Raw genomic sequence first — 25,662 nt, forward strand, 5'->3', positions numbered from 1 at the left:
TCCCTTTCTCTGTCTCTCTCTAATGAGCGCACATGCCCTATGGCAAAGCCCAAAAAAAAAAAAAGCAATAGAGAGAACCCATTATTGGGTTTTACATAGGAAAGTGACATAAAACACAGTGACTTATGAAGTATGGGTTTTGCTTAAATGAAAGTTGAATTTTAACATCTCTGAAGTTCGTTCTAAAGTTCTTTGATTCATTGTAATAACAGTATAAAAAAGTAAATCAAAATGATATAAACATGTATCTCACTTTAATCTGAAAAGAATAAATAGCAATTAATATGTGGCTATATTAATGTAAAAATAAAGCTCTGCCTACAAAATATTACTAAATTCATATTAATTTCTTTGTGAAGAATTGAAATTAAATTTTTTCTGTGTCTCTAAAGTACATTTAGTTACTGTTGTATATTTTCTATCATATCAGTGAAAATATTAGATAATTTCCCATGAGTATATGTGTGTCATTTTAATATCCCCAAATATAGATGAAACTGTACTTTTTCTCTCCAGTGAATTAAACCATCAAGATGTTTCCATTAATTGGAAAAACAATCATCTTTGATAATTTTCCTGATCCTTCTGATACATGGGAAATTACTGAAACAATTGGCAAAGGAACTTACGGGAAAGTTTTTAAAGTATTAAATAAGAAAAATGGCCAAAAAGCAGCAGTCAAAATTCTGGATCCTATTCATGTAAGTCACATTGTTTCTTTCCCCCTAATTAACCTTTGTTTTTATTTGTATTAAACAGTTAAAGCCTGTGTCTTGTTTAATCATCATAATGTCATTCTAAAAAGTCATAATTTGGGGACCAGTAGGTGCCATGGTGGTTAAGGCACTGGATCCCCACATGGCCAACCTCAGTTTGAGTCCCAAATCTGGTAACTTGAAAAATCACACCAGGAATGTATGTGTGTATATATCCAAAATCCCAAGAGGAGAAGAATATATATATAATGTATATATGTGTGTGTATACATATATAAATGTATATAATATATATACATTCAATCACTGTGTATTATTATAGCATTCCAAATTAATTTGCCCATCCTGAATATACTGTATACTGGGTCAGTCAAAGATATTACCATACATATTATCAACCGATAATTTTCCATTTCTGTGTCCCTTATGTTTTGCTTCTTTCTTTTTCTTCTTGATTCCCTCCCGCTCAGTCTCCCCCACTTTCCACCCTCCTTCCACACTGTCCTTTCGGTAGATACCCATGAATGGAATTTCTGGATCATATGGTAATTCTATCTGTAGATCTTTGAGGAATCTCCATATTGTTCTCCATAGCGTCTGTACTAGTTTACATTCCCACCAACAATGTAGGAGTGTTCCCTTTTCACCCAAGCCTCACCAGCACTTATCATCCTTTGTTTTTTCATATTAGCCATTCTGACTGGGGTTAAGTGGTATCTTATTATGATTTTGGTTTGCATATCCCTTATGATAAGGATGTTGATCATTTTCATATGCTTTCTGACTATTCATATCTCTTCCTTAGAGAGTTGTCTGTTCACCCCACTTGTCCATCTTTTAATTGTCTATTATATATTTTTTTCAGGTAAGTTGTTTGAGTTCCCTGTATATTTTGCTTATCAGTCCCTTGTCTGAGGCATATATTGCAAATATATTCTCTCATTCCAAGGGTTGTTGATTCACTTTAATTATTGGTTCTTTTTCTGTCAAGAAGCATTATTTAAAAGAAAGAAAAAAGTCTACATTTCAGATTTTCCTGGTTTATGTGCTTAATTAACTTATATAATAAAGCATAATAAGCTTGATAAGTGAATGAATACATGCGTAAACACATAAATAAATACAGTTCTCAACATTTCAGCATTTGATTCAACATTATATTTCAAAAAATTATAAAAATGCAAACTCGTAGACCTAAAAGTCACCTTAAATAATCATCCTAACCAGATCTTTTGTTCTTTCTGCATTTATTTAGACTTCAGGAAGAATCTCTCTATGCTAAACTAAAGGTTTTTTGTTTTTGTTTTTGTTTTAAGTTCTTGCTATAGGGATCAGAGAAATCTAAGAAAAAGACACACAGAGAGAGAGAGAGAGACAAAATAAGAAACCACACACACCCCCCCAGGGGGGATGGAGAAATGGTCATGCTACAATCCTATCTTCATTCTCTTCCGAGAGAGAGACAAAATAAGAAACCACACACACACCCACAGGGGGGGATGGAGAAATGGTCATGTTACAATCCTATCTTCATTCTCTTCTCAAAATTTTGGGCACACACACACATACATATGCCTGGTGTGTTTTTCAAGCTGCCAGGTCCCAATCGGCCATGTAAGATACAGCCATCTTAACCACTTTACCAACAACTGGCCCAGAATTTTTATTTTTAATTACACTTCTTTCAGAGAAGGGAAATCAGTTTTTAAGAGTACTTAACTGTTTTCAAAGTAGAAATGTTGATTTATAAAGAGAGTGAGGATCCTCATTGTGTTGAAACAAACATAATGTTTAGTACTGCTAGTCTCTCTCTGCTCGAGTGACATCCAATGAGGTACTACACCCCATTACTTTTTGGGGGGTAGCAGTTGTGATAGAGAACTGCCAAGTCTTTTCTCTGTCCTTAAGAGCATGAGGAGATTGCCAAGATTCTGTTTTCCAGGAATGAGAGCTTGCAATTTTATAATATCTTACAGCTATTGGGAAATACTAAACCCTCTGATAGCAAGTGGGTAAGTCAGAATGAGCTCAGTAACAACATAGTCCTCAAATTACTATTGAGAGCAACTTCTTCAATTATGAGACACTTGCACACATCATGGGAAGATCACATGATGAGAATGATGAAATGCATCAAGTGCTTGTCACGAGTCATCCACCAACAACTACAGGACAAAGCAAAAGACCTTTGGACCTCTATTCATCTTAGGGTTGCTCTTTTTGTTGTTGTTATTGAGAGTTTATTTCTGCTAACCTATTGAAACTATACTGTTCTAAATTATTTTGAACAAAGGAAAAGGGGAAGGGAAGTTTTTAGTTTTTGTAATAAACTAGATATACCTGAGGAGAAAAATGAGAAGCACTATGCCCAGGCTTAACTGATGTGGAATGTCTTCCCATTTCGTCCCTTAGAAATTTCTTGCCATCTGGAACCAGCAGTTGGCATAATGGCTATGTCACTGGACTCCCATGTAGTCGACTGTGGTTTGAGTCCCGGACCCAGTGGCTTAAACTCAACGCTGGGTGCATGTGCGTGCGTGCCCAAGATCCCGAGAGGAGAATGGAGGAGAAAGGATTGTGCTGTGACCATCTTCCCAGTGGGTGATTTCTCACTTTCTGTCTCTCTGTCTCTGTCTTTCTGGAGAGTGCACGCACCCTATAGCAAAAACCTCTCCAAAAAAAAAAAATTCTTGCCATTTACACTGAGGGAAGAAAGACATGAGTTAAATTATACCAAAGTGACTATATGCCTTCTTCTTCTAAACTTTGCTGTTAGGGATTGGGGTTCATGGCAGCAAGAAAAAGGACTTCAGCCTGGTCCCATTGTCTAGACCCAAGAAGAAAGGACAAATGGCTTATTATGCATGTAACCACTCACTATTCTTTTATAACTTATTCATGTCTGTATGGTCTATCTACAAACATTATAAAACATATTTGGTGAAATACTGATTTCATAACTGTGGAACTCATTTTATTCTTTTGCTTTTATTCTTGCCACAATACATACAGTGTTTTCCTAAGAACTATTTATTTATTTATTCTTTTTTTTAGAGAGAGATTTTTGTTATATGGCATGTGCACTCACCACAGAGACAGAGAAAGATGGAGACAAAAAGCAAGAAATTACCGCTCAAGGAGATGGCCATTCCTCAATCCCTTCTCCTCTATTATCCTTTCAGGATTTGGGGCACACACGCACACATGCCTGGCATGAGTTTCAAGCTGCCAGGTTCAGGACTTGAACTGTGGTCGACTAAGTGGAACTCCAGCAACATAAGCATTATACCATCTTCTGGTCCCTATTTATTCTTTATTTATCATGTCTCAAGTCGAATAAAGATATAACCAAGAGATTATAATTAATAAATTTAAATGCATCCAAGCATTTTACAAAGGTTAGATTTCAAAATTTAATTTTTAATTTTTTTAATTTTTAAGTAATTAATTTACATTTATTCACTGAGCATCATCACAGCATACAGAATGTGATTTCTCATCCAGAATATATTGCATAGTGGCTTAATCAAACATGTTATTGTCAATAATTTTCCATTTCTAGTTTCGTGTGTGTGTGTGTGTGTGTGTGTGTGTGTGTGTGTATTTCCCCCCTATTTCTCATTCTCTGCCATTTCCCACCTTCCTCCCACACTATCCCAGGTGTCTACAGTTGTTTTCCATTCCTTCCCCCTCACTACATTTATTGATTCACAAAATATCCTAAATAATCTAACTAGTTTCAATAGCAAGTCCAGCTGGTATATACATACTGGTGAATACATGCCTGACTTTAGGCATCAAACTCTGAGTAGAATGAACATACTATAAGATAGCACCTAGCTGATGCTATATAGCTTACTACAGTCATTAAATAGGTATTTTTAATATTTTTTTTAATTTCAAGAAAAGCAGTTTTAGCTTTAATAAATCAAAGAAATGCTAAGGAACTTTGCTTAAAACTTAAAGCCAAGAAACAGGTTGGGATTCTGTTGAAGTAGTAGATACATGAACCTATTGGCAGCTCAAGACAAGACAAAAATCCTTAAAACTAAAAAACAAAGCCTAGAAGAAAATCAGTAATGTTTTAGTGAAAAGTCATAAAATGCTATTTCACCAGTTCAGTCTCGTGTACTTAATCTATCTTCTGTTGTGACTCGATCTTCCCAATTAAATTCTGGGATATAATATTCAACTCCAGACTTGTCCCTATGATTAAGCTGGTCATTTTCTTAGCTTTTGAACTCTTATTTCTATGTGTTCGTATTTAATTTTCCTGGTATAGCACTCCCTTGAGAACTTCTTGGAGAGCTGGTCTCGTGTTGGTAAATTCTTTCAAGTTTGTTTTGTTTATATGAGAATATTTTTGTCTTTTCTTCCCATGTGAAGGATAATCTTGCCAGGTACAATATTCTTGGTTGTAATTGTTTCTCCCTTAACACTATGAATATGCTTTCCCATTCTTTCCTTACTTGCATTATTTCTGATGAGAGATCTGCTGTTAGCCTGATGGGATATCCTTTGTAGGTAGTAACTTGATGTTTCTCTCTTGCCAATCTTAGTATCTAGTCTTTGTCTGTGGTTTTGGTCAATCTGGCTATAATGTGTCTTGGAGAAGATCTTCTTGGGTTGATTCTATGTGGGGTCCTTTGTATTTCTTGGGTCTGGATCTTTGAATGCCTCTCTAGGTTTGAAAAGTTTTCTTGCAGGATTTTATGGAATAGATTATCAATGCCCTTATGAGTCTCTTTACCTTCTGGGATACCAATTATCCAGATGTTTGGACGTTTGATGGTATCTAGTATTTCTCTATATTATGCTTATTTTTGGGGGGCAATTTTCTCAGTCTTTGTGGTGGATTTTTCTAGGCCAGCAATTCTACCTTCTACATCTGAGATTCAGTTTTCTGTATGATCTAATCTGTTTTTAATACTTTTTTTTTTGAGAGGTTTTTGCTATAGGGCATGTGTACTTGCCAGAAAGACAGAGACAGAGAGACAGAAAGCGAGAAATCACCCCTGGGGCGATGGCCACGCTGCAGCCCCTTCTCCATTCTCCTCTTGGGATCTTGGGCATGCATGCACACATTTGCGGTGTGAGTTTAAGCCACCAAGTCCGGGACTCGAACTGTGGTCAACTACATGGGAGTTCAGCAACGTAACCATTATGCCAACTGCTGATCTCCTGCTTTTAATACTTTTAAAGGATGTTTTGACTTCCTGTATTATAGCCTTCATCTCTAACGGGTCCATTGATTCTTTTTCATAGTGTGTATTTCCTCTTTTAGATCTTGTAAGAATTTCCTCACCTCCTGGAACTCATCAACTCTTTTCTCCTGCCACTTCTGCAGTTCATTGTCTCTCTTCTCTTCCATCTATGTTAGCTTTGTAACTATGAATATTCTAAATTCTTTATCTGACATTTTCATGAGTTTCATCGTACTGTCTGAGGACGAAGAGGAGTTATTCTTTCCCCTAAAGAGAGGTATTTTCTTGCTTTCCTATATTCCTTGTGACACTGAGGTGATTTCTAGTCAACTGATGGATGGTGCATATCTTCCTAATTCTTGAAGTTTAATATGAGCATTCAGAGTCATGCAAGAGAAGGTGATCTGCAATCTCTCTTCTGTTCTATTTTCACTCTTTGTGCATCAGATTCAGTGGGAATAGAGGAATATTATGACTCTAATTGTATTCAGATGTTTGATCTTGTTCACTTGGACCTGTCTAGACACTTAGTGCATAGAGGCCACTAGAAAAGAATCTGGAGGGAGAAGTTTCAGCAGAAAAATCTTCATTTTTAGTCCCTAGCAAGGAATATTTCATAGCTCAAGTTCAGTATCCATCTGAGGATGTGCCTGGGTTTGCGCCTTTCCCATTAGAAATGAATCTGGAGGGAGAAGTCTCAGCAGAAAATCTTTATTTTTAGTCCCTCCAAAGGAAGTGGCCATTGCGCTCCTGGTGTGGCCCCAGAGTTTACATGTGGTGGGTGGGGTGGGGCGGGACCCTCAGGTGTGCAGGGACCCCAGAACCCAGGGATGTAGGAACAATCAGACTCACAAGCTCCAGTGTGACCTTCATCTCACGAAATCAGCTTTGGAGTTGCAGGAAATTAATTTTTGAAAGTGTCTTTCCTTTCATTCATTCTATTGCTCTGTAAAATGTTTCATGTAGATATGATTTTTCTAGAAACATGATTAAGTTGGTATCTTTCATTTTTATTGATAAAATAGTACTGTTCTAGTTAATGAGCCTTCAATTAACTATCTTTCATAATATATATAATATAATTATGTTTCATAATGTAACTGTATTTTATTGTTTTGTGTGAAGTGGGATTTATCACTTATGTGATTCGTTTTTGGTAGCTTCCAAATATTCTGTATCCCCAAAAAACAGAGTGAACCATCTTTCTAATTCTAAATGTTTTAATTTCAAATCAATGGTTTTCCTAATTGTAGCAAACGTAATAATACAAAGAAAGCAAAATCTGCCATCAGGTGGTATGGAAGTTAAGGCAGCTGGATCCTCTAGGGGCAATTTCAAGGTTCCAATCTGACCTGACAGCTTGCAAAACACACATGTGCATGCGTGCCCCAAATCCCCAAAGGAGTGGGAGCGAGCCAGCAGGCGGCATAGTGATTAAGGTGCTGACTCCCACATGGCTGACTGCCACATGGCTAACTGTGGTTCGAGTCCTGGCCCGTCAACTTGAAAAATCATGCCAGGTACTTATGCATATGTGCCCAAAATCCCAAGGGGAAAATAGAGAAGAAGGAATTATGGCATGGTGCTCCATCACCACCACCCCCCCCCTGCCATGGGAGGATTTCTCACTTACCTTCTCTCTATGTCTCTGTCTCTCTCTCTCTCTCCAGCACATGCACCCTATGGAAAAACGTTTTAAAAAAAAATCCCAAAAATAAAATGGAGGAGGCATTGTGGCATGGCCATCCCCTTTGGGGGTTGATTTCTCTGTCTCTCTCTCTCTCTTTCTCTTTCTCTCACACATGTCAGTGAGTGCACATGCCCTATGGTAAACCAAGAAAACAAAACAAAAAAAGCAGAATTATCTGGAATAGTTCCCTATATATGTTTCTTTCCTATTACACACAAAAAATAGTACTTTATTTATCTTTTTTATTCAATGAAGTTAATACAACTTGAGATGCATTTGATTAACTCAAAATCAGTCTCTTTCCTTAATGCAATGAAAAATGTCACTATATAGTGAATAGGACAGTAAAAATTGTTATGATCACGGCTTGACAAAATTAAATTCTATATTTGGTAGTCTATAATGTGTTTCTCTGATATTCATGTTTTTCTCATAGCTTTCCTTATCGTTTTTGAAACTAGGATATTGATGAAGAGATTGAAGCAGAGTATAACATCTTAAAAGCACTGTCTGACCACCCTAATGTGGTCAAATTTTATGGGATTTACTTTAAGAAGGACAAAATAAATGGAGATAAGCTGTGGTTGGTTCTTGAGGTAAGTGATTCAGCATTATTTGCTTGGGTGGACATTTGCAGTGTGATCTTAGAATGACTTAATATTTAAGTAACATCGACATCATAAACCAGTATTTCTAGTTTGTTACTGACTGGACTTGTCCTCAGTAGAATGTTGTGCCCAGTTCTGGCCTTGACATCTTAAGATACAATCAGAAATTGGGACCAGCAGTTGGCCTAATGGCTGTGTTGCTGGACTCCCATGTAGTCAACTGTGGTTCAAGTCCCGGACCCAGTGGCTTAAACTCAACGCTGGGTGCATGTGCGTTCATGCCCAAGATCCTGAGAGGAGAATGGAGGAGAAAGGATTGTGGTGTGTCATTCCCCCATGTGTGGGGGGGTGATTTCTTGCTTTCTGTCTCTCTGTCTCTCTCTGTCTTTCTGGCAAGCATGCCCTATAGCAAAAACTATTCCAAAAAAAAAAAATACACATCAGAAATAAGTAAAGAAAATCCACAAACAAAACTATTAAAGATTTGAAGGAAATCACATCATCATAAAAGGCTAAAGAAACCGTGCTTCTTATTTCTGCAGAAAAACAAGTTCAAAAGAGATTCCATTGTAATATTATTTATTCATCTATGTTTTGTTTCTTTACCATGAAACCAAGATTCTCTGTCACAGTACTCATATGAATAATGTCAAGTAGGCCCTCATTTGAGCTGTGATTTTCTTTTTCTGTCCTTATTGAACGCTAATTACTTAAACTACAAAAACAAAGTATTTACGTTTACTGAAGAAAAATTACTAAAAATAGTGTTGATACTGAATAAATTGCCAAAGGGAAACTGGAAAACCTGCCTTCTCAGATACTTCATATGTGGAATAAGGGAGTGTCAAGTGTTTTGGTTTTTGTCCCTTTTCGCTGAAGCTCCAGCGGCACTATTATTAACACTGTCTGGGTTAACCTGTCAGGGGACTTCAAAAATAGCCTCTCCAAGTGTGAAGTGTGTTAGTTTGTAGCTTTGCCATATCAGTTACCACTTGCTTATCTGCTTCCATATTTCAAATTTTTGTTCAACTCTCTTGTCTACTGCTGTCCCTTTTTATATCTTTTTTTTTTCTTTTTTTTTTGTGGGTTAAACTTTTTTAGTTACTTACTAGCATTTCAATGGAGAATCATGAATAAGAGGACATTCATTTACTGGGTGGTCCAAAAAGTTGAGACACATTTTTTTTGCATAGAAAAACAGAAAAATATATCATGGGACCAGCAGTTAGCGTAATGGCTATGTCACTGGACTCCCATCTAGTCGACTGTGGTTCAAATCCCTGTGACTTAAACTCACCCCAGGCACGTGTGCGTGCATGCCCAAGATCCCAAGAGGAGAATGGAGGAGAAGGGATTGCAGCATGGCCATCCCACCAGGGGGTGATTTCTTGAATTCTGCCTCTCTGTTTCTCTCTGTCTGGTGAGCGCATACACCCTATAGCAAAAACCTCTCAAAAAACAAAAAAAAAAAACCAAAAAAAAAAACCCTGCTTGGATTCCAATGTTAGGGGCACCAAAATAAACTCATACTTTAGTTCCACTTTCCATAAACTTTTTGAAATTCTCTTATATTACATTTTACAAAGTTAAAAACTTGCTAAATAATCCTTTATGTTCTTTAAAAATAGTTTATGATTCAGCATTATTTTTTCCAGTTTGAGATAGATTTATATTTTTAGTGAAATCACATATTAAAACAAAGCTAACTTTTACTCATCTATCCTTCATTACCCAACTAATGGAATATATATTATGAACTTAAACCATTTTGCCTTATGTTAATGGAGGATTTTAAAGAATTGATATCTGTGTTTATATCATTGTGATCCAATGCTGTGCACATGGTTGAGATGGGGTTGAATAATTTTGTGTGTATATCTTTCAAAACATTTTTCATAATACCTGTTTAATTTTTCTTCGAGGTAGAGCCATTGACAGATTAGCTTTTAAATGGAGATTCAGATATACTGTCTAATGTAGTCTTACTTGGGCAAGGAAACAAGAGGAAATTTTTGCCCAGATATTCAAAATATTGAATAAGATCAGTTGTCTTTTAAGTTTCTAGGATAAATCGAGACCAGCAGATGGCATAATGGCTTTGTTGCTGGACTCCCATATAGTCAACCACAGTTCAAGTCCTGAACCTGGTGGCTTAAACTCATGCTGGGTGCGTGTATGTGTGTGCCCAAGATCCCTAGAGGAGAATGGAGGAGAAGGGATTGCGGCATGGCCATCCCCCCTAAGGAGGCTATTTCTCGCTTTCTGTCTCTCTGTCTCTGTCTTTCCGGCAAGCACATGTGCCCTATAGCAAAAACCTCTCCTAAAAAAGAAAAAAAAAGCTTCTTGGATAAATCTCTATTTTAATTTTACCAGCTTTTCTTAATATTATCACTTCAGGTTATAAGAGACTTGGACACTCTGATCATAGTTCAATATTTTTGAGAAAGCGAAATGATGAGTTAAAATAGTTTGGGAACATAGTTTTGGAACTTCAGTACAAGGGACGTTGTGTCCTGATATACTGAATGTGTAGAATCCTAATTTCGTAAACTTCTTTAAAATTTGTCCTCATATTTTATTATCAAATTGAGATATTGGAAATATTCCTAAATGCTTGAGAAAAGTAACAAATGTGGTATAATAAATGGTATATCAAAAATCTGAACTAGTCAAACTTACAAAGCAGAGGGGAAAGAAAGCAAGAAGTTGGCAAATTGATGTAAGAGCTGATTTGCATATGTAAATTAAACTAATTGCATTTACACAGAAATGTCTAGATGTACAATTACCTGATTTATAAACATGAATGGTGCAGGTGCTGCTTTAGAGGCACTTTCAGAAAATTGGCTTCTGGCATCAGTACTGTGTACTACAAAATGACTGCTAATTATACCTTTTATTGTAATAAAGCCCAAATCAATTATTTTGCATGAGGAAACCAAAAGAGTGGCCAGAGAGGGCTCTGATGTTACCAGAGAGTCATGCTAATCCTGTGAGTCTCCTATGTGAATATACACAAAGGAGGTGTATGCTGGAGGCCGCGTGTGTGTCTGAGCAGACTGATGACCCTCTGTAATCTGGCGAGTGGGTAAGGCTACACCAGCCTAGACAAACTCTCGACTTCTACTATGAAAAGTCATTTTATTCATGTTTCAATCCAGAATTGGAATCCTAGAAGTAATATTTTCCCAGATACTGGTGAGCAACCTATTTTCTCTAGTCATGATTTTTCAATGATTTTATGTACTTCTCAATACAGTTTTTCTTTCCTGAATTTTCCCTTGATTTTATTGTTCTATAAGTTTTTGCACATGAATGACATAAAAGCTTCTGTTTAGGAATTATGTTCTTCTTAATTGTCTGTAGGCTCATTTTTAGACTCTAAATGTTGTCCAGGTTTACTAAAAGAGCACTAACTGCAGGTCCTCTGAAATTCCAGTTACACATTTCAATGAAACTACCTGGTAAGAGAAGGAGCAGGAGGTTTCTTGCTGTGGGAACCAATATGATGTTGTACAGAGCATCTATGGGGATTTTTCTTTTTCTTTCTTTTTTTTGGGGGGGGGAAAGGTTTTTGCTACAGGGGCCGTGCCCTCGCCAGACAGAGAGACAGAAAGCGAGAAATCACTCCCCAGGGGGAATGGCCACGCCGCAATCCATTCTCCTCCATTCTTCTCTTGGGATCTTGGGCACGGATGCACATGCGCCTGGTGTGAGTTCTAAGCCATCAGGTCCGGAACTCGAACTGTGGTCGACTACGTGGGAGTCCAGCGACACAGCCATTACACTAACTGCTGGTCCTGGGATTTTTTAAATTTTTTTCTATATTTTGCCAGAGGATGTGTGTCCTCACCAGAGGAAACCTACAGAGATACAGAAAGAGAGAGAAATACAGAGAAGGGGGAGATGGAAAAGGTACCCTCTAATGGGATGTGTTCATGCCACAATTCCTTCTCCTCCATTTCTCCATCCTGTCAAGAGTTTGGACACATGCATGTGTGTGCATATCCAGCATGTTCCTCAAGCCACTGGAGCCAAGATTCAGGCCATGCAGTTGACCATGTAGGACCCAGTTCCCTTAACCACCAGGCCATAGAACCATCTCTGTGGGGATTTATATTGTCACTTAACATTTAGGTTCTCCTAATGCTGTAGGCATAAAGGAAGAACCAGTGTTTATTTGTTTGTTTAGGTTTTTGCCGTAGGGCACATGCACTTGCCAGAGACAGACAGACAGACAGATCGAGAGACAAAGAAAGGAAAAGTGAGAAGTCACTTCCCCTCCCTGTGGATGACCATGCTACAACCCCTTCTCCTCTAGTCTCCTCTTGGGATTTTTGGGCATGCACACACACACACATACACACACACACACAAATGCCTGGCATGATTTTCAAGTCAGCAGGTCCAGGACTTTAACCATGGTCACCCATGTGGGAATCCAACACCTTCACCACCACACTATTTGCTAACCCCAAGAACCAGTGTTTTTGTTGGTTTTTACTTATGCCTAATTTGAAATCTATTACTTGCCACCATATCTGTTGTGTAACTTGTATAGTGAGAGATCGATACCCCTTTTGACTTTGTTCTTCCTTTAAAGCCTACCACCTGCTTTTAAGGGTTAGTCTTGAGGATGGGGGGACCTGACGAGGTGAGGGGTGGATTATGTTTTTGTGTATACTTCTCACCTCACCCAGGAGACAAAAAATTCAGAGTTGAAATTGAGCTAAATCAGATTTGAATGAAACATTTGTTACTGATGAACACAAAGGGGAAACGTGAGATTTAACTATAATTTTTCACTTCTTAGTTGGGCGAACAACCACATTTTAAGTATGGACTCCTCTCTCAGGAGCTTTTGCTTAGTGTGACTGTAGCTGTAATGGAACGGGAATTCAGATTAAGGACATCTTTCTGTTAAAAGGCTCCTTCCCTCATAATCCAATCTTAGCTGTAATTGCTCCTTTCACGGTGGTGCTACAGACTGCATTCTATTATTCATCTGAATTGGGCCTGATTTGTTCATTCTTAATAGTGACATTGCTTTCTCTCATTGCTTTCCAATTATAGCAATTTTTCTCTTTAAAATTATATCCCTTTCAGGAGAGCAAAGACTGGCAATTACAGGTGGTATTTGAAAGCACAAAAATTCAGTAAATAGTCATAAAGCCTCTCACATGCACATTTTAGGTCATCACAGTGGTTTTCATCGACATAAATGCTACCTTCGTATGTCATGCCTTATTGGTTATTCTGCTTTTATACTTATGTTTAATAAGTCATATAAGGCCTGTCATGAGGAAAGGAAACATAGGATGATAGAAAGAAGATGAGTTCACGTGAACATGTGCTATCTGTTCAGCTGTTAATCCTTTAATGTCACTACCCTGGAGGTAATGTACACAGGAGGAGCACAAAGCCATTGCAGACTTGTGTATGTGGGAGAGGTCAGGCGATGCAGGACAGGAGTAGGCAGCTGGGCTTCTGAGTCCCTCTGATATTACAGCTTTTTCCTTCCTCCCGTTGACAGTTAACAATTGCAGTGGAGTAGCAGAGTGACATGATTCCTTTCATGTTCTTGGGGCTGGAACAGTCGTTCCCAGCTCTCATATAAAAGGCTGTTACTTGGTGTACTGGCAACAGAACAGGCAGCCAATTACCCAGAGTCATTTCATTTTATTTTTTGTGTAAAGAGCAAGATGGAAAAACAGTCTAAATGTAGTCCTCCTAACTAGGAGATATATAAATATTATATATATAATTCTTATATGTCTTTCTTCCCTAACAGTACTTTGGTGCTTACAGAATCATTCTCCGAATAGAGAGCAAGTTCATAGTATTACTTCAGGGGAATAAATATAAGGTGATCAGAGATGTATTACTAGTTGATAAATTAATAGTTTAATTATATGCATTGAAATATTTCTTCTAAGTTTTTGTTGTTGCTGCTGTAGATTTCTTGTTGATATTACCAATGTGTGATGGTGTTTTCTTAGGATTTTAAAATAATGTAGCATAAGTGAACTGTTCTATATCCCAACTTAGTGGTTACATAATTGTATACAATTTCCAAAGTATATGAACCTACCTGCTTAAATGAGTCAATTATATATCAATATTACCTAAAAAAGTACTTTTTCTAGTTTATACATTAGTTTATACAAATGTGAAAATTTTGCCTTATAGAAAACACTTTTAGATGATGATGCTAGTTTTCATTAATATCTTATCAGTATTTTATTGGTTCCCAGAATCTGATATGTTAATGTATTTTATTAAAATGAAGTCAAGCATGTCATACATTGAAGAGATAGCTTCCATACCATGTGAAAAGATGACCTCTGTCATTTTGTATGTGTATGTATGTACATGCATGAGTTTACAGAACTTACGTGTATCCAGTCATTCGTTTATTACATAACGAACAATCGCTTACTTTGCACCATCTATGTTGGTAGGTTCTGAGAAATCAAAAGAAAACAACACAAACTGTGTCATCACAGAGCATATAGGCTAATATATGCTAAATTATAAGATAATCTAAAACAAAATAAACAAAATGAATTATACATTTTATTAGTACTATGAAGAATATAAATATATATGTTACTTTTCAATACCCATATAAATATATATGTTATTTTCCAATATACAATATATATTGGAAAAGTCATGATCCATTTTTGCATAGAAAAACATAAAAAAAAAAATAGGCCATGACTTTTCTGACAACCCAATAGATAATGAAAGAAAAGACATTTTATGAAAAATACAGTTGAAGAAAATCTTTTATCTGCTACCCAGGAACATTTTTAATATCTTTATTGTTTGAAGAATCCTTCAACCTACTCTGATTATAAAATTGTACTATCTTGGACCCACAGAAACAAAAACTCCAAAAATGGGATTTTGGAAACTGTATTTTTAAAAACAGGTACTAAGGTGATTCTTACTTAAGGAAAGCTTAAATAATAATATTGTCAGAGGTTCTCAAATTTCAGTGTGAATAAAAAAATTCTAGGACTTGTGCTTCTAGTCATACAGTACAGGCATAACATGCTATTTTACCACACGCAACTAGAAAACTAGGCCAAATATATATTTAAAAAAAAAACCACTTTTCAAACATTGGACAAGAGAGCGCCTAAAACTATGACATTGAGAAAGGAATTGAAGTGACCTCTCTAGAGGCCTCATCTTTATTCTTAGAGGTGATTTCCTGATCAGAGGCACAAGGAGGGCATTCCCAAGGAGGTCAAAGCAATCTTGTTGAACCGAAAAGATTGGAAAGGGAAAGGTTGCTGGTATTTGCAAAGAGGGAGCTGTGCAAGAAAAAAAGCTCTATCAATATAAATCTACGTAAAGGTTTTCTACCTAATCTAAATAAGTACATACAGGTTTTTGGTGAAAGTCAAGCTGTATGTGTGTAGAGTAACACTTCAGGTAGTTGGGCAAAAGAAAATTACTGGAAAAATTACTGTAGAGCTATATAACTATCCTAGTTTGTGTAGGAGTGAGAGATAACTAAATTATAACCAACTGAAATGGGGAAACTTCACTGAACACCTGAGGCATTTAGTAAAAACCCCTAAAAAGGTTACATATTATAAGAAGAGTTAAATTAGCCCTAAAATAGGAGTTACTTGAAAGGTTCAAGTTGGACTACAAGTAAATTAACCACGTGCCCCAACGAAATTCAACACTCATTAACTGAAGACAGCAAAATTTAGATATTCAATAATGTGATACTAACCCTGTCCAGCTTTGATATTAAATTACTAGAAATGAGAAGATGCAAGGTACAGCAAATTACTATCAGAAAAAATGGAGTAGTACAATTTAACCCGGACCCTGAGATCACATAGATGTTGGAAATAACAGTTATAAATACATTCAAGGATTTGAAGGAAAACAAGTATAATGCTGAAATGGCAACTGTAAGAATAGTAATTAGAACTTTTAAAGCTGAAAATACAATATCTATGGTGAAAAATGCACAGCAAGTTTTAATTTTAATCATTGAGCTAAATAGCAGGTTAACGTGTGGGAGAAAAGATCAATGGTCTTGAAGAAAGGAACACTGAAGCTGTTCCAGCTGTGGCCCAATCATAAAAAAATTTAAAAAGACTGGGGAAGGAAAAACCACCACCATCAACAAAACCTCAATGACCTGTGAGACATTATCTAGTATCCTAATGTTTGTGTCATTGTGAGCTAAGGATGCCGGGGGATGAAGATTCATGATACAATAGTTAATAGTGTCTGAATTTTTTCTAAATTCAATAAACACTAAAAAGCTGTAGGTCTAAGAAGTTCAAAAAATCAAGTATGATAAACAAAGAAATGTACACAAGATATGTCATAATTAAAATGGTATAAAATAATAATGAAGTATTTATAAAGGCAGCAAAAGAAAAAAATACTTTACTACATAGGGTCATAGATAAGATTGACCATTTATTTGTCATCAGATGCATTACATCATTGAGTCATTGAAAAGAAAAGTGCTCTCAACTTAGAATTCTGTAACCAGTGAAAATATTATTCATAAATGAAGGCAAAATAAACACAAACATTTTCATCAAATGAAAAAGTAATAGTTTATCACAAAGGATCCACTCTATAAAAAATGTCAAAGAGGTCCAGCCACTGCTGTGCAGTGGAAAATGTGGCGATTGTGGTTCAGATTCTCAGCTGGCCCAAAAAACACCGCATGTGTGCAGGTGTCTAGAATCCTGAGGAACTGGAGGACTGGTGAGATGAGATTACAGTATGACAAAACCCTGTGCAGGGTGATTTCTCTTTCTCTGTCCTTCTCTCTCTTACACACACACACACACACACACACACTCACACACACACACACACACACACTTTCTATAAGGAAAAGAAGGGAGAGGAAAGGGAAGGGAAAGGAAGAAAAAAAAGGGAAGGGAAGGGAGAAGAAAGATAAAAATATAAAGAAAGGAAAAAAGGAAGGCAAGAAGGTCAAATACATTTTTTTTCTTTTTTTTTTTTCTTTTTGTTGTTGGTGGGGAGCTTTGTGGGAAAAAAAAAAAAAAAAAAAAAAAAAAAAAGAAAAAACAAAAAATCCCCAGAAAATCTGCAAGACAAATTCTAAAAGAGTTGTAACACTCAAATACATTTTTCAATGGGAAAGAAAAGAATTCCAGGTGCAGATTGAGACCAGTAAAAAACAAATAAACACGATCCCTGGTAAATATAAGGGTAAATATGAAGGTAAATATGAAACTTCTGCTTGTATATTTTTTTCTCTTTAAAAGAAAAATCACTTTTCAAAAAATGTATTTACTCATTTATTTCATGAGAAAGCATGTGTGCGTTCACATGAGAGAGAAAGAGAGAGAGATGCTCTGACAGCATCTTGTCATGGCCTGATCCTTTCTCCCCAGCCTCCAGCTAGTCAGAATCTCAGGTGTGCATGTGCCTAGTGTGTTCTAGGTCAATTCAGAATCTAAACCTGAAAAATCACCTTTTAAGGCCACAATTACAACCATATATGGTTGGCTTGTAACATATGCAGAACTAAAATATATGACAATAATAACTAAGGGACAGGAGAAGAAAATGCAAAGTGTACAGTTTGAAGTGTCTTACATTATATGTGAAGTGATATCTTATTTTCCTATTGATTGTAGTAAGTTAAGGAAGCATGTTACAAACCCTTAAGCAGCCACTAAAATTGGTAGTAAGTAAAGAAAGAATGTAAAAACCCCTCACCCAGCCACTAAAATATAAAATGAGATAGTATGGTTACTAGAGGATGAAATGGAATACTGAAAATATTGAACCCAAAAGTGAGTAGGCAAATAGTAAAAAAGCAAACAACAAATAAGACAAATGCAATAGGAAACAAGAGGTAGACTTAAACCCAGCCACATTTATAAATTCATTACACGGAAATGATCTGGACTCTACAATAATTTAAGGACAGAAATTATCAAACTGGATGAAACGTAAGACCTAACCACAAACATACTTTCAATATAAGGACGTAGAGGAAATAGATTGAAAGTCAAGAGACAGATGAGTCAGCTCTACCGCCTGGTGGATAAAGCAACTGGACTCCATATGGCTAACAAGCTGGACATGCACGTGCATGCCCAGAATCCTGAAAGGAGAGAGCAATGGAGAAGAGATTGCAACATGACCATGCCCCAGGGTGTATGTGTGTGTGGGGGGCGTGTCTTTCTCCTCTCCCTTTCTGTCTTTCTCTCTTGCTGGTGAGTACATGTGCCCTCTTGCAAGATAGAAAAAGGTATATCATGCAGACAATGCACTCTGTGGCAGAAACTGAAAGATTGGAAGATGCAACAGCAGGAAGGGCAACTATGGATACTGAAGACAGTATAGGAGAGGGTGGATAATACAGAGTGGGAGAAAGGGAGCAAAAAAATTCTTCAACAGACACAAAAATGAAAAGGGTACCTAGATATGTCTGTATTTCCCCCTCATTTTTTAAAAGATAGTTTTTCTGGATATGAGTTTTAGTGGGCAGTTTTTTTTTTTCTTCCTTGAATCCCTTGAACATATCATCCCTTCGCTTCCTGTCCTCTGTTTCTGATGAGAAGTGGCTGTTAATCATAGGTTTCTTGCGTATATAATAATTTATTTATTCCCCTTGTACTTTCAAAATGTTCCTCTTTCCTTACACTTTCAGTATGTTTACTATTCCGGAACTGACTGGATTTTTGTGTTGATCGCATTTGTGTGTTGAGTTCATTGAGCTTATTGGATATATAGGTTGATTTTTTATGGCAGAAGTTAAATGTGCTTGAGAGACAGAAAGAGAGAGGGGAGGGCCTCAACAGTCATGATCATGCCACAATCCTCCTTCTTTCAATTATCCACTACATCAAGACCCTGGGCATGTGTGTATTTATCTGGTGTGTTTTTCAAGCTGATGAGACTGGGGCTTAAACCCTTGTTGGCCATGTGGGATCTGACTTTCTCCATGCAGAGCCTAACCTTTGTGCTATAGAGCTGGCCCTAGGTTAACATTTTTGTTAGATGTGGGAGGTTTCAGCCATTATTTCCTCCAAAATGTTTCCTGCTATTTATTCTCCTTTAGTGGTATTTCCATTATATGTATGCTGTTTGGCTTACATTTCTGTGAGACTTTTACATATGCTTATTCTTTCTTGTCTCCTTTCTTCATATTTCATAATCTTTATCTGTTATCTTTAGGTTTCCTGACTTTTTCTTCTGCCAGTGCACATCTATTATTGAATGCATCCAGTGAATTTTCATTCCCTGTATTGTTTTTTTTTCCAACTGCATAGTTTTCATTTGGTTCATTTTTATGAGTTCTGGTGTGACCATCACATCTTCCTTTGTTTATTTAATGTGATTCTCTTTAGTTCTTTGAACATATTTGCAATTCTTTCTTTGACATTTTTGATAAGTTCAGTATCTGGGCCCTCTTATAGGCAGTTTCAATTACCTGCTTTTCATGTGTTGGTGACATTTTTCTGTTTCGTTGTCTTCTTTTTTTGTTAAAAACTGGACATATTAGATGATACGTTTAATATATTGTAGGATTTCTGGTTCTAAGCCCTCTGTGTGTTGGGAGAAATGCTTACTGTTTGCTTATTTTAGTAACTTGTCTGGCCTACTTTAATGAAGTATGTCTCCCCCATGATATGAAGCCTCTGATGTTGCTCCTCAGAAAGCACAGCCTTGGACGTAAGTGCAGTTATCCTGGAATGACAGTCATTTTAACAGGACATTCTTCTGACTGCCTCTTCCCCTGATCTTCCTATTAAGCTGTCTACCTCTGTTGGTGTCACATCCAGCCATTAGGCTCCATTGATAGCTGATTCTGTGACTGTTTGTAAACTGCCAGAGAGCACATATGCTTATCAGAGAGAGACAAGGAGAAGAGAAAGGGAGAAATACCCCGTAATAAAGTGTAGTCATGCCACAATCCCTTCTCCATTTCTCCATCTTGTCAGGATTTTAGCACACATGTGCATGCGCCTGGTGTTTGGCAAGCTGCTGAGGTTGAGATTTGAACTGTGGGCTCATAATTCCACTATTGTTTACAGCAATGTTCTGGGGTATGATTTGCTTCACAATCTTATCCCATGAAATTTAGGCCTCCTTGCAGAAGTGTTTTTTGTGGCTAGTTTTTGAGGTTTCTGGTGACCCCAGGAGGGTTCTTTTATCTCTTTCTTTGATTCTCTTTGCTAAATTAGCAGGTCTATGGTTTGTTTGTTGCCATCATGGAATTACCAGCCTCCTTACTTATCAAAATTTCTTTAAGAATACTCTTAGGCTTGAATTTCCCATACTGTCTCTCAGATAAAGTCAGAACACTGGAGAGAGTTTTGAAGTTCTCTGTTCTTGTGACCCACCTCTCATTCTGGGTGAAATCTCTTGAGACACTGCTCTGGAGCTCACTGAAGGAACAGGTAATTACATCTCTTAGAGTGACACTCTCCTTCACAAGCACAGGTCTGGATCATGGAGTTACCACTGGACTCAGCTTCCCTCTTCTGGCCTGGGACCTCTGCTATATGAACAAGCAGGGGTGAGAGTGATTGGGACTTCATGATTCTCAGTGTGCCACACTTAGGTTAGAGGCTTCACCCTGTAAATGGGAATTGTGTGGAGTAAAGGAGCCTCTTGTATTCTCTTTGAATTTTCAGTTCTGCCACCTTGAGTTACAGAGTGTGGAGAAATGCTAGTGGTCTGCTCCCCCCCCCCAGGAGAATATTGTAGCCCTTGATTGGGAACTGTAGTAATAGCCAATCAGAGTAGAGCTTTTGTCACACTGAGCTGGTTAGGGATGTGGGGGGAGAGAGTGGTTCAATGGCCCCTACTCTTGCTTTTCTTACTGAGATTACATCATGATTATGAATGTTTCTTTGCTATATGCACTATGACAACTTCTATTGCAAATGGTTGTTTATTTTCTAATTTTCACCAGCTATGATTGTTTCACTGGTGAATGAATTCATGAGTTCTTCATACCAGAATTCTGGAAACCAGAATGCTATGAACTGTTTGAGAAAGAAAGAATTATTATTACTGGCTTGTTTTATGAGCCTAGCATTACATTGACAAAGGAAGACGAAGACGTTGCAAGAAAACTTCAGTCTACATTCCATTGCTCAGTTTCTCCTTGAGCAATGCAGGAGTAGGGATACCAGCACAGTCAAAACTTTCCATATTACTTCTGACTCCTTCCAAAACTTTTCTAGTAACCCCCCATTGACTGAAGCCTTACCAGTAACATAAACAGTTGATTAACATGTTTTTGTATGTTATGTGTATATATACTGTATTCTTACAATAAAGTAAACTAGAAGAAAGAAAATGTTATTAAGAAAACTGTGAGAAAGTATATTTACAGTACATTTTAAAAAACATTTTAGGGACCAGCAGTTAGCATAATGGCTATGTTGCTGGACTCCCACGTAGTTGACTGCGGTTCTTGTCTCAGACCCGGTGGCTTAAAACTCACGCCGGGCGTGTGTGCGTGCATGCCCAAGATCCCGAGAGGAGAATGGAGAAGGGATTGCAGCGTGGCCATCCCCCCTGGGGGAGTGATTTCTTGCTTTCTGTCTCTCTGTCTCTCCCTGTCTGTCTGTTGAGCGGACGCACCTTATAGCAAAAACCTCTCAAAAAAAAAAACATTTAAAATAATCATTTATTTAACATTATTATCATTATTTTCAGTTTGACCAGAGTCAGACAGACAGAGAGCAAGAGAGAAAGGGAAAGTGAGAAAGCAAATTGCTAGGTCTAGGACTCGAACTGCGGTCAGCTATATGGGAGTCCAGAGCCCTAACCACCATACCACCTGTTGGCCACAGTACTTATTTTTTTAAAAATTATTTATTTAACTTTTAAATCTTTAGTATTCTTTTTTAAATTCACTACAGGGCATGTGCGTGCAAGAGAGAGCAAGTGAGAGACCAAGCTACCAGTTTCAGGACTCAAACCATGGTTGGCCTTATGGGAGTCCAGCACTTTAACCACTACGCCACCTGCTAGCCCTGCAGTACTTATTTTGAAGAATCTGTGTTACATCGTTGGACTCCCACATAATTGACTGCAGTTCAAGTCCCGAGCCCAGCAACTTAAAACTCACACCAGGCCCATGTGTGTGTGTGTGTGTGTGTGTGTGCCCAAAATCCCAAGAGAATGGAAGAGAAGGGACTGTGTCGTGGCTATACCCCCTGAGTGGTGATTACTCACTTTCTGTCTCTCTGTCTCTCTAGTGAACACAGTCACTCTATAGCAAAAATCTCTCCAAAATAAAAAATATATATCTGTGTATAAGTAGATAGAAAGTTCAAAGCTATGTTGTTCAAGGATCAGCTGTATATTCAAAAACCCTTCACAAAATATTGAAAATTAAAGTGATCAATATATAAAAATGTTGATACATTATGACTGAATGGGATTTATTCTAGGAACATAGTTTGTTTATTAAAACACCAGAAAATCGGCCAGCCAGGTGGTGTAGTAGCTAGGCGGCTGGATCCCATTTGGCTGATGCCGGGATTTGAGTCTCAGACCTGGCAGTTTGAAAAACATGCCAGGCATTTATGTGTGTGTATGTCCAAAATTCCAGGAAGAGAGTGAAGAAGAGATTATTGTGTGTTCATTCCCCAGTGGAGGAGGGGTGCATTCTCACTTTCTCTCCCTCTCTGTCACTCTCAATTGAGAACACCTGCCTATACTGAATAAAAAAAAAATTAGGAATTTACTGTGCTATCATACTTGCATTAACAGAATCAAAGTGAAAAGAGTCAGAATAAACCTACATCAAAATTTAACATTCATATGTGATAAACACTCTCAGCACACTAGGAATAATGTAAATTTTACTGAATAAAGTGTATTAACCCAACTCAAAAATAAGTGAGCAGATATTTTGGATGCTTTACAAAAGCATATATTTAAATTATGTTTGACATTGTTAGTCATTAGGGAAGCTTAAATTAAACCACAATGAGATACTAAGTATTCACCCCCACAAAATGGTCAAAATTAAAAAGATTGGTAATACCAAGTACTGGTGAAGTTGTGGAGCAAATTGAACTTTCACACATTGTTTATGACGTTTAACATGGTATAGTTCCTGTGGAAACATGGCAGTGTCTTCTAATATTGCACGTATGCTGACCACATGATCCAGGAGTTTCACTTAAAGGTATTTGCTAAAGATTAGTGTCTTCAAAAGGACTTAGGCATAAATATTGATAACACTTTTATACAATGAGCATAGTATGAACTAGAATGAGTGTTAGAAAATAAGGGTTTCTTGGGACCAGCAGTTAGCATAATAGCTATGTCGCTGGACTCCCATGTAGTCGACCATGGTTCGAGTCCCGGACTCAGTGCCTTAAACTCACACAGGGCACATGTACGTGCATGCCCAAGATCCCGAGAGGAGAAAGGAGGAGAAGGGATTGCAGTGTGGGATCCCCCCTTGGGGGGTAATCAGGTAATCTCTTGCTTTCTGTCTCTCTGTCTCTGTCTTTCTGGTGAGCGCACACGCCCTATAGCCAAAAAAAAAAAAAAAAAAACTCTCCAAAAAAAAGAAAAAGAAAAGAAAAATAAGGGTTTTTATTGATGACAGTATTAATGTAATAACCTTAACTGGACAAATATACAGTGTATTCATACTGAAAAATTCATATTCTATGTTGTAAATATATACAGTCATTGAATGTAAAAAACTAAGAGAAAAACAAATTAAATTAAAATGATAATAAGGGTTTCTACTTTTATAGCTTCATGCAGGACATGGCCAGACTAAGCTAAGGACATTCCTACAATAAACAGAAACAATTGAAAAAAACAGTAAAAGTTAGAAGTGCTAATCACAGAAATTAACCACCCTTTTTAAGAAATTTTAGTAAAAGTTTCATATTCTTTCTTTAACAAAGTAAAGACAATACATTTAGAGAACTGAAACAGACTGTTTTTTCAAGTTAGTTGCAATAATTTGTTTATAGAATATTATGCCTTTTGATTTAGATTGTTTTTGTCTTTTGTGTTTTTGTTTTTAATGTTTGGCCACAGCAGGGATAGAAAATTCATTTTCAGTGCTACTCCATTATTTAATTAGTGTAGCTGCGGTTTAGGAAAATTATACTTCAATTTTGTTCAATTAAAGGACATTAAGGGTCTATTTTAGCATTGTGTTGCAAAGCTATATTAAGGGTTCTTCAGTTTCCTATTATAAATTCCCCTTTTAGTCTATCTTGATTTAAAAATTCTGTATGCTAAATATGACATAATTCATTTACCTGGATGCAATTACTTTAAAAGGGAAACATAAGGTCATTTTCATTTTTTGAGATCTCCTACCTAATTAAAAACTATTTACATGTCATTTTATGTATTTTAATTTTTTATATTCACTAAATACAAATGTATCTTTCTGTTTTAATATTATCTTGTACTTTTCTTTATATAAGGAAGGCATTTTTACTAGTCGAGCAAAAGTAAATTTCATTCAAGTCCATATTTGAAATTTCACTAATTGTAAATGAAGAGTTAGAGAGTTCATGGTATGATCTTATTTAGAGATTCTTTAGGAAGATTTTCAGTGACAAAATACATTGTATATTGATATTTATAGCTATGGTCTGTTTAATAACTTCTATGTTTGTTATATTCACCCCATCCTCTGTTTTTTTCCATCTTAACCTAACTCTACTTGAAGTTTCATTCAGAAAATTTTCTTATCTGAAAATTGAGTTACTTGTTCTAGGCAATAGTCAGAGAAATAAATTCCCTGCATTGTAGAGTACAGGAGGGATTGGGAAAAGTCAAACAGGAGGGTCAAGGTCAGTGATTAAGTTCTTTTAATATTAGCAGGTTAAAAATTATAGGTACATGTCCTTTACAAAACAGAAGCAAAAAGAGATACATTTCCCCTTTCTCGTGTTCCCTAGCTTACTATACTTCCAGAGAGAGAATGAGGCCTTCTGCCCAAAATATCACCAGGAGTCTCTGGTGATAATTGGGATGAGAGGAGTAGAGAGCTCTGTCTGACATCGGTGTTACTATGTTTACAATTTTATCAAGCTTGTTTATTTGTTACTCCCAGGCCTCTGGTTTCTAAATGTGTATTGTTTTTTGTTTGTTTGTTTTGTTTTTAATTAAATATCACTTATTAGTGGCAAGAGAGAAACCATACTCAAATTAGCCAAGAAAGGATTTTACAGGCCCAGCCACAGTGGCACATGCTGGTAAGATGCTGCCCCACAGGTTCAGACCACATGGGAGGCCAAGGTTCAATTCTGGGTCAAACTTAAAGCTGGCCTGATGGTGCATGCCTGAAGGCCCAACTCCTCAACTCCTCGGGAAAGGCTGAGCTAGGAGGATCACAACAGAACAGAGACCTTTTTTTTTTTTTTTTTTTTTTTTTAGGGTGTTTTGGTATAGGGCGCGTG

At 37.0% G+C, this 25,662-nt stretch overlaps 1 protein-coding gene and 1 pseudogene across 1 annotated transcript in view; one reads left to right on the forward strand and one right to left on the reverse strand.

Moving 5' to 3' along the window:
* Nucleotides 1-529: 529 nt before the first annotated feature.
* The window catches only part of MYO3A (myosin IIIA), a 286,656-nt gene continuing 261,523 nt past the window's right edge, over nucleotides 530-25,662 (forward strand). The window contains exons 1-2 of the mRNA XM_006139727.2: nucleotides 530-701; nucleotides 8,072-8,206. Coding sequence (XP_006139789.1) covers nucleotides 534-701; nucleotides 8,072-8,206 — 303 coding nt within the window. The 5' untranslated portion in view covers nucleotides 530-533. The remainder of the gene's footprint in view (nucleotides 702-8,071; nucleotides 8,207-25,662) is intronic.
* On the reverse strand, nucleotides 17,323-17,358 carry LOC114007743 (uncharacterized; annotated as a pseudogene).

This window comes from Tupaia chinensis, unplaced genomic scaffold, assembly GCF_000334495.1.
Source record: "Tupaia chinensis unplaced genomic scaffold, TupChi_1.0 Scaffold000001_1, whole genome shotgun sequence".
In the NCBI taxonomy this organism is placed as follows: Eukaryota; Metazoa; Chordata; class Mammalia; order Scandentia; family Tupaiidae; genus Tupaia; species Tupaia belangeri.